General features: G+C 36.3%; 2 protein-coding genes across 4 annotated transcripts; one reads left to right on the top strand and one right to left on the bottom strand.

Moving 5' to 3' along the window:
* Positions 1 to 54: 54 nt before the first annotated feature.
* Positions 55 to 3311, bottom strand: LOC111467022 (uncharacterized protein At1g03900-like). Of its 2 annotated transcripts, none has more exons than XM_023111788.1 (3): positions 2684 to 3311; positions 1627 to 1866; positions 55 to 332 (listed from the first exon to the last, which is right to left on the bottom strand). In XM_023111788.1, exons 1-3 carry the CDS (start codon positions 3176 to 3178, stop codon positions 270 to 272), a joined length of 798 nt encoding a protein of 265 aa, XP_022967556.1. In that variant the 5' UTR covers positions 3179 to 3311; the 3' UTR covers positions 55 to 269. The 2 variants fall into 2 exon arrangements, with proteins under 2 accessions (XP_022967556.1, XP_022967555.1); XM_023111787.1 differs by having other exon boundaries at positions 1582 to 1866; positions 2684 to 3308.
* Positions 3312 to 3992: 681 nt separating this feature from the next.
* On the top strand, positions 3993 to 7850 carry LOC111467025 (H/ACA ribonucleoprotein complex subunit 3-like protein). Of its 2 annotated transcripts, none has more exons than XM_023111790.1 (4): positions 3993 to 4077; positions 4285 to 4356; positions 7001 to 7043; positions 7491 to 7850. In XM_023111790.1, the coding sequence occupies exons 2-4, from the start codon at positions 4303 to 4305 to the stop codon at positions 7586 to 7588; spliced, it is 195 nt and encodes a 64-aa protein (XP_022967558.1). In that variant the 5' UTR covers positions 3993 to 4077; positions 4285 to 4302; the 3' UTR covers positions 7589 to 7850. The 2 variants fall into 2 exon arrangements, with proteins under 2 accessions (XP_022967558.1, XP_022967559.1); XM_023111791.1 differs by having other exon boundaries at positions 4033 to 4124.
* Positions 7851 to 10106: the final 2256 nt, after the last annotated feature.

The raw sequence follows: 10106 nt of genomic DNA, 5'->3' as shown, positions 1-10106 counted from the left end.
TTGAAAAGAAAAATGGAAAAATGAAATGAAGCCAATGAAGAACATAAGCAAAAAGGGCTAAAGAGACAACTCAAGATAGATAGGGAAAATAACTGGAGAAGTATACATATATATTCCAAGATTATTTTCCAATATGGTATTATCACTTATAGCTTCCCTTCCACCTCATTCCTCCTCCCCTCTCATTTCACCCTCAAGAGGAATAAAAAATGAAGATTACATAAAACTAAGACTTTTTGTTTTAAATAACAAACACCAGCTTACTTTGATCAGAATGCTGCCCATCCTGATGCTGCTGCTGTTGTCGAGCTCGGCGCCGAAGGAAGATTTCTCTGCAAATGCAACGAATCACGAGTTAAAATTGTTCTAGATTTGTTCATTGACATGAGTTCCTAAGGATACATGCACTCATGTATGTTCTAAGTGAACCTAAAGAATGTGTATCAATATCAGATTATCTTCGAAAAATAAGAAATCATATGGCTATAGCTCAAGCATTTGAAAAACTCAATAAACTCCGTCAGACTAGGTGCTTCCTCATTGGATTTTCCCTTTCAGGCTTCCCCTCAAAGTTTTAAAACGCGTCTTTGAGGGAGAGGGTTTCACACCCTTACAAGAAATGCTTCGTTCCCCTCTCCAACCAAAGTGGGATCTCACAATCCACCCCCCTTCGGGCTCCAACATACTCGCTGGCACACGGCTCTAATAAGGAATCATAAGGCTATAGCTCAAGCATTTGAAAAACTCAATAAATTCCGTCACACTAGGCACTTCCTCTTTGAGCATTCCCTTCCAAGCTTTCCCTCGAGGTTTTAAAACGCGTTTTTTTTTTAAGAAGTTTTCATACCCTTGTAAGAAATGCTTTGTTCTCCTTCCCAACCAATGTGGGATCTCACAATCCACCTCCCTTGGGAGCCTAACATCCTCGCTGGCACACCGCTCAATGTTTGGCTCTATTACCATTTGTAACAGCTCAAGCCCACCACTAGTAGATATTATCCTCTTTGGACTTTCCCATTTGGGCTTCCTCTCAAGGTTTTTAAAATGCGTCTATTAGGGAGAGGTTTTCGCACCCTTATAAGGAATGCTCTGTTCCCTCTCCAACCGACGTGGGATTTCACAATCCACCCCCTTGGGGACCCAACGTCCTCGCTGGCACACTTCCCTATGCCGGGCTCTAATACCATTTGTAACAATCCAAGCCCATCAATAGCAAATATTGTCCTCTTTGGACTTTTCCATTTGGCCTTTCCTTCAAGGTTTTTAAAATGCGCCTATTAAGGAGATGTACCTTTATAAGAAATGCTTCGTTCCCCTCTCCAACCAATGTGAAATATCACGATAAGAATCTAAGATAACAGTCAATTCCAATCACAAAGGAGAGAAGCCAATACTTGAGTCGAATCAAACTTAGTAATGTGTTTCATAAAACTAATCTAGATTTAAATGGGTTGTGCATAAAGGACAGAGGAACCATAATATGTAAGTTAAAGGGTCAATTCATATTACTTAAGAATAACATTATCCTCATCAAACATGTTTCTCTGTCAGGAAATGAGCAACTAGCAGTAGACACTATACCTCAAGTTGGGAAAGATCTGATAAAGGATCGCTCGCATTGCTTACATTGTCTCTTTTGCCTTCACGACCGACATCCCGACATGCACTGGCAGATAACTTCCGCGCAGCTGGATCATTTGGAGGGGGTGGAAGAGGGGAACTGATTTTCCTAGCTCCAGTTGGTGGTGGAGCAAGACTCAGAGTTTTTGGCTTTCCAGTACCAGACCCTGACAAGCCAGCAGCTGATAGCATACCAGTTCCACTAGATGGTTTATGCTTCACATTGATCCGAATTGTTTCACCTTCCTATCATCCAGCCCATTGTAAAGAAGCACAATCACAATGCCAATATAAAACGTTATGATTTCACAGCTACTAAATCATAGTAATTACTTGCAAACTATTAGTTTGCTTGATTGGAGGATATTCAAACGAGTAATTCTATGCTATTCAATGTTGAGGATTGTAGAGAGAGGAGTCCCACATCGGCTAATTAAGGGGTTGATCATGAGTTTATAAATAAGGAATACATCTCCATTGGTATAAGGCGTTTTGGGGAAAACAAAAGCAAAGCCATGAAAACTAATGCTCAAAGTGGACAATATCATACAATTGTGGAGGTTCGTGATTCCTAACATGGTAACAGAGCCATGCCCTTAACTTAGTCATGTCAATAGAATCCTCAAATATCGAACAAAGAAGTTGTGAGCCTCAAAAGTGTAGTAAAAAACGACTCAAGTATGGAACAAAGGATGTACTTTGTTTGAGGGCTCCAGAGAAGAAGTCAGCTTCAATAAAGGGGAGACTCCATAGGCCTCAGGAGAGGCTCTATAGTGTACTTTGTTCGAGGGGAGAATTGTTGGAAGAGGATTCCCACCTCGAATGGTTGATCATGGGTTTATAAGTAAGGAATACATCTCCACTTGTATGGGGTCTTCTAATGCTCAAAGTGGACAATATCATACCATTGTAGAGGTTCGTGATTCCTAACATTCAATGTGAACGATTTGTTTTCCAAATGGTTGGATCAGATGATTTCATTAATCAGATCAGTTCATAATCAAGAACCCAGCAGACAATCATCTTCATTGATCGGTGAAAATAAAACCAGGGGAATGAATACCTTCAATCTGTGATTCACAGCAGGATGGATATCAATGTGGCTCTCTTCATTGACATTGCCGCCACCAGTCGGGTCCTTCTCATGATCCCTCCTGACATACTTCTCATGGTCGGACAGTGCCACATTAAAATCAAAAGCTTCATTTCGTTCAGCGAAACCTAAACCTACAAAAGCGTGCTTACCCTGGCCGTCCTCGATCTTCAAAACGAAGTATCGCGAGGAGTCAAGAACGGCCTCAACGGAGTTCTCCCTCTGACCCGGATTAACAAAACAAGCAGCAAAAAGCTCACCGGAGTTCGGATCTTCCAACCGGATCTCACATCGGTCCTTACAGGACGCAACACGAAGGCGGCCGGACCAGATCTTGTCGGATTGTAGCCACTCGCCGCATTTGCAGCCGCCGGATGTGGTTCGAGGAGGGATTTTGTAGACGGAAACCTCACGAACAACAAGGAGAGTGTGCTCGAAGGTCTCTTCGTCCTCCTCAAACGACATGGCGATTGATTCACAGAAAGCTTGAGGATTCAAAGAAATGGAATTGCGGGAATGGATTTCCAAACAAAATTGAATTTATTGGAATTAAGGTGAGAAGAAGACATCAACCACGAAGGTGCACACAGACGCGGCTTCGAACAATGGTTGCTCCAGAAGGTCAACTGTACTGTGAGAGCCGAATTTACTCATTTGCCCTTCTTGGATATCCCAAAAATACGAATACGGATAAATATAAGGATAAGCTCCAATTTTTTATTTTTGGAAACTATTCAAATTTCTTTTTTACGTTTAATTTTAATATTTAAGTAATTACAAAAATATTTATTTATTTTTACTAAAGACATAATAGAGTGAAAAAAAAAAAAAAATTTATACATCGAAATTTAAAATTTAAATTAAATTTATAATTTTTTTATTTATGGGATTATTTATTTTGTTATCTATTTTTCTTATAATTATGTAGTTTTTAAAAATTAAATTTATAAACATTGGTAAGTTTATTTTTGTAAGTTAATATTTAAAAAATTTAAAAAATTATTTTAGAATTTAACTAAAAATTAAAATTTTTATAGAAAAAAAAATATATTGAAAGGAATTCAAAAAACAGCAAGCTAAAAATTTTAGTATTTATTTTGAAAAAATGAAAGCAAAATTATTTTTTAAATACTTATAAATATTTTTAAACACTTTTTGTTTTAAATATTTTTGTTTTTGTTTTTTATTACAAACTAAAAAACAAAAGGTTTGTTCTAAATTATAATAAAACCGAAAAATTAAGAAAAAGAAGGAAAAAGAAATGAAAAGACGAAAATAGCCTTTCCAGTTGATTTAAACAGGTTTTTAAACCCTAGCTTCGTGATTTCCTGTATCCCGCCATTTTCCAGTCCTTTGTTCAAGCGGTAAGGTTTTTCTTCTGGTATTGATTTCCAAAACCCTCGAATATTAGGTAATTATCACTGCTCGTTGGATATGTTTATCGTTCATATGAATTCAGGATTGTAGATTTTTCTTTCAGTTATCCATGGATGTTATTCAAATCTTCTGTGTTTAGGGATTTTGCGTTAAGTTTGTGGAAGAATTGATTTTTCTCCTAACTTTTTTTTCAGGTTGAGTGTTTAGCAACGATGTATCTTATGTATTACATAAACGACAATGGTGACAAAGTCTACACCACAAAGGTTTGTCTTTCTTCGTTTTTTTCTTGCTCTTTGTTTAAAAGTTCATCGATATCACATCAATTGATTAGCGGCGTTGAGTCCTTTGAAAAGAAAAAGAAAAAAAATCTTAAATGCATGAACTGTGTCTGCCGCGTCTCAGATAAGCTGTGTTGTATGTACTCTCTGATTTTGAAGATAATGAAAGTTTATTTAGTCACTGACTGTAAGTTTTGGAGATAGGATTAATTCTATTTGTGCAGGTCATCCTTAAAAGATTAGAGCTAGATCTCACTTGATATTGAAGTAGGCTATCATCATTAAGTGCGAGTCATTTGTGCAGTTGCATTTTTGTTGTTGTACCCATTAAATGATTGCCTAAATTTATAATGCACCCTTACTTAGAATATCCAATTTTCCAAAAAGTTCGCGGTAAGGCTTTGAGCTTTGTCTCATGAATTTCAAATCCTCCTTTCTTTTCTTCACCATTTCATGATGGCAGATTAGAGTTACCTTGGTCCTTTCCATTGACCATGGAGGAGGAGAGGCTTTAGAGTTTAGAGATTAGACGCCATTCTTTCTCTATTGTTCGGGCTGGTAGAGATTTTAGCTATATTCTTATTGGGACTTTGTTTCTGCTTATATCGAAGCTGGTAGACATGGATAGATCTGTTTTGAGGCTGAGAAGTTCTTCAATGGCTTGCCAAATGGATTATTGGGCTCTCCTTGAAGAGAGTTTGTTAAGACAGTCCAATATGTCAAGCAAATATGGTGTCTGGATAGGGTAAGGGCCCAGCCGGCAAGAAAAAGGGATGGATGAAATAAGGTCCTAGAGCTTCATTGCTACTATTATGTAATCCTTCCCACTAGCTAATACCATATATATATTTTTTTTTTGGGGGGGGCGGGGGTTGGTGACAAGGTGCCAATGGAAGTTGAAACCTTTAAGTTCAAGGATTTTTCAATGATTGGGACCCAAATAGGAGTTTATAGCCTTTCTTTGACAAACTAGCTACTCGTCTCAGGCAAAACTCTTATGACAAGCTAGTTACTCATCTGCAGAGGATAACTCTTGATGTGGGAACTCTCTTGGGGTCTTCGGCTTTACTCATTTAGGGCTTGCTTGACCCATCAATTCTTGGTGGTAAATTGGGTGGGGCAATCATATGCTCCATTGGAAAGCGCTTTAGGAGATATAAGGACTATGATCTCTTAGAACTAATTTTTTTTTTCTTTCATCCTACAAAAGGGGGATAAAAAGAAAAAATCCTTGGAAAAGCCGAGAGACTTTAGAGGTCTCTCTTCCCATATATCTGACTGACAGAGGGAAGAGAGCAACCATCTAATCTATTCCTTGCCTTGCTTAGCTTACAGCCCATATATCTGACTGACAGAGGGAAGAGAGCAACCATCTAATCTATTCCTTGCCTTGCTTAGCTTACAGTCTGGTATGGGCTACCCACTCAAGATCAATGTGCAAGGTGTAGATAACTGGGATCAGTTTTCTTGGCATCCAAGTTAGTGATTGTTTCTCCTGGAAGGTGTTATTTGGTTAGCTTATTAAATCTGGAGATCAATGCCTTTCTCATTTATCAAGTTTTTCAAGATCTTGCGGAGTCTCAAAATTCCAAAAGAACTCAGGTCTTTTGGCTGGGCCTTCGCTTTTTGAGGATTGAGCACTTCTAATACTTTCCAAAGAGAGAAGTGAGATAGCAGGCATTGTTTCCTGTATAGTGTGAAGCTGTTGATGATCGTTTGAACATCTTTAGCCTCAAGTGACGCTATCCCAAATTGTTTCCTGAAACTTTAGATAAAATTTTATGAATGTCTCATTTCTCCAAAAGTTCTTTTCATCAATATAAATGATGGAAATATTGTGGAAGCTGGGGTTGGAGATGGAATTGGAGGCCCTTTAAAATTCATATGTCATTAGAGTCTTTTGAAATATTGCAGGGGCCTGCATAATTTACCCTGATTCTAATTATATCAACTTATTTTCCTGAATACACTATAATTGCCTAAGTGGTCCTGTTATTAAGTAACAAGAAAAAATGTCTGATGCAATTCCACTTTGATTAGACGATTATTTAGAATGGTAAAACTCTAATATTGTAACCAAAAGATATGTAAGTCATAGTGCTGTAAGATATACAACAGGACTTTCATCGGAAAAATCTGCAAAGTTACTTTTACACACTCCACTGACATGTGATTTCCCACGTCCAATTTCTTTCGATGGTATGGAGCCAGACCTATTCTTGTGTTACTCTCTTTTCTCTCCCTCCTAGGGCATTTTAGTCTTCCTCCATGACATCAATTGACAACTAGAACACAGTACCATTGTGCTCTTCCTGTTTTGAGGCAGAGACAACATACTTATTGTTCAGGTTGCAATATTTCTGTATTTTATCAGCACCAGGTTGTATGTAACGGATTTGTACTGAGTTTTTAGAGTCGGTATACTTTTTATTTTCATTTTTGGTAGAATTGTACATTTTAAAATGCAAACCATTGCGCCAACAAAATACAAATGAATTAATCCCTGCACACACATTTCAACTGGCTTGATAAAACATTGCTAATTCCCCGCACTGTTTGTACTTTTTCTTATGCTGATATCTAATTTCTGCTAACGTATCTAGTTTGCATTTTCCTTTTTCTTGTACAGAAAGAATCACCTCTAGGTTTGGTCGCACAATCTGCTCATCCAGGTAAAATTCTTTGCATTATCTTCCTAGTTTTGGGCCATCTCGTTTCTCTTATTTGCAGAATTAGAAATATCAATAATCTGTATTGGGAGAAAGACCATGCTGGAATATCTGTGCTGTCGTTCTTGTAATATGGGAATTGGTTGAAACGATATACGTGGTCTATTTCAGTTGTTATTTTAACTGTGGCTGAGCCTACCGTGAAGATTGCAATTATACACTCTTGAGAACGGATTTGGGCTGTCGATATATATGCAGGCAACATTTATCATTGGTTGACATGTAGAAGAGGATAATTGTTGTTCACCTTTCTCCTTAGAGATGTCATCATTTGTTCTCTATATTGATTCAATTAATTCAGATATTGCCTTCTATACCATCCCTTCGATGCGGTCATGGTTTTTGCAGTTTCGAATTCCTGATAACCTGTTGTACATTTTCTGTCTGCAGCTCGTTTCTCCCCTGATGACAAATACTCGAGGCAGAGAGTTCTTCTTAAGAAGCGATTTGGCTTGCTACCCACACAGCAGCCGCCTCCAAAGTACTGAACTCAATGCATTCTGAAATCAGCTCTATGGTGCTTCTCAAGTGTTTGTTTCCCAAACCCCCCCNCACCTATAGATAGATCCTGACTTGGTTAAAACTTTGATAGATAGTTTTGCCTTTTTTTTTCTATGGCTTGTAATTGAGCTATAAAACACAATCACTCTTGAACCTATCTTTAAGCTTGTCATCGGCTTTATATTTGTACCGAACATTGTTTTACTAAAAGCGAACTTATTTACTTTGAAGATCTGGTTTTAGTGCAAAGATTATGGGTCTTTTTTCATGCTTTTTCCTATAATTTCTTATCCTTTTGCACAAGTTGTCAAGCACCAATGTCTGCTGATTCTTTTTAAAGTTGCTGCATTGTATATGTATATAACCCAATTTACTGACAATTAATTGAGCCTAAGCTTGTAGGTGGAGTCCCAATTCCCTTCGTGGTTTCGAAGTTCAAGTTCCATACACGTCCAGGTTTGCGATTTGAGACGCATCGGATTGGACGATTACAAGAGAATTCGTCTGATGCTTAACTAAGAAGGTACGCAAGGTTCTTTTTTTGATTGGCAGAACTATATTCTGTGCTTCTTCTTCTGTTGGCCCGTGACTATGCCTCTTGTTTCATGGTATTTGAATTTTTTTCAAATGGGTTGTAAAACTTAAGAAGTTTGGGCCTAAGTGGCCATATTACTTTTGCAAAAATACAGCTAAATGGATTGGTGCGAAACCTTTCAGCCCCATCCAAGGAATAATTAACTAGATGTAGAAAAAGAAATAGCATCTGAACTGAAATAGATATATCATCATCCTCAACTATTTTGAAGGATTTGAAGACTCTAAATTGCTAATTTATCTGTCATATGCCTTTGATGATTAACAAGTTCCATATACACACACTTTTAGAGGCCGAAGATTCGAACTTTAGCCCTTTAGTCGGATATATATGTTCTGATCGGCTGAAATATACTTAAATGAGTGGGGCGGGGATATATCTTATTGTTGAAAATTTTGATCAGTGGGCCAAAGTGATAGAACAAAAGCATCTTGCACATGCGATAAACAGCGTTTGTAGAATTATTGTCTTGTGATAAACTATATGGAATTATTGTCTCAATAAGATCAATTCGTGCCATTTTGATTAGATTTCGATGAAAAATGAAATGTAGAAAAAGAAAAATAGAATACGAAATGAATCTTCTTGAAATGATTGAGGGAATTGTTATTGTCTTTGTTATAGATATTGTTTTCGGAAAAGCAGGAGGAAGAACATGGCACCCAATGAAGAACACCAGAGGCTGTAGCTCTTTTCTTCAATCACAAATGACATGATTTGATATATGTGAGTCAAAATCACCAAGAATTTTCCTTAAAGTAATTTAATTTACACCATTTCTCTTCTTTAATTTCAAAAAGTACTTTAGAATAATATTTTAAGCATCTTATTTTGCTGAATAATATCTTAATTCTCACTCTATTGCCCAAATAAATCAAAACAAAAAGACTAAAATAATGCAAAATTTAAAGCTTATCCCTCTATTTATATTATGTTATTTGATCTCAATCCCATATTTAATGGCAAAAATTAGGCACAAAACCCAAATAATCATTGGAGTATTAAAATGGATTGTTCTTCGTAATAGGAAAGCTCTTTGAAATTCATTTGACATTTGCATATATATATATATATATATTATATACGTGTAGATGGTAGAGTGTTGAATTGTGTAAGATTTGCATATGGATGGATCAATGGTTGCTTCATTATCTTTCTCTTCTTTTTTGAATTAAACAAACTCTTTTTTGTAATTTCTTTTCTTGTTTTTTTTTTCTTTTCTAAATTCATTTTCCTTGGGAGTGACTTTAATCACAAGGAACTTTCAATATCTCAAATTGTGTTGCAATTAATTACTCCAAATTTTGACTCCTTGATGATGATGGGAGAGCCAAACATGTGTTTTTCATTATAATTTGCTCCCGAAGTCCATTAAATATTCGAGTTTTTGGTCTCGTATCTTTCATGATTGCGTCTAATAGATTCATGAACGGTAAACTGTCATTGTTGTGTATCTTTCTTAGGCTTCGAACTTTTGAAAGTGTCTAATGGGTCTTTAAACTTACAATATATGTCTAATCGACATTTGATTCGTGAAACATTTTTAAAGAACAACCACAATTTAAAACTGCTCGAGTTTATCCATTTGATATGTTACCACATAATTGTTTATATAGTAATCAATGCGTCTCATAATCCCTAAATTAATGCATTTGATAAACTTAACGAATCTATTAAACACAAAACTACAAACAGGACTATCATACACTATCTTAAAAATTAAACAATTATTGGAGTAGGACAAGCTTATAATTATTTAACTAAAAAAAATAGCATTAATTGATAAGACATGTTAACTCATAACAAAGGAAAATTTCATTATGCCCACAATTATTCTAAATTCATGCACTAACCCCAATATTTAATATGCTCTTCTCTTGATACCCATAATAATAATAATAATAATAATA

The sequence above is a fragment of the Cucurbita maxima genome, unplaced genomic scaffold (assembly GCF_002738345.1).
Source record: "Cucurbita maxima cultivar Rimu unplaced genomic scaffold, Cmax_1.0 Cma_Scf00032, whole genome shotgun sequence".
In the NCBI taxonomy this organism is placed as follows: Eukaryota; Viridiplantae; Streptophyta; class Magnoliopsida; order Cucurbitales; family Cucurbitaceae; genus Cucurbita; species Cucurbita maxima.
This window is presented reverse-complemented; position numbering and strand designations above follow the sequence as displayed.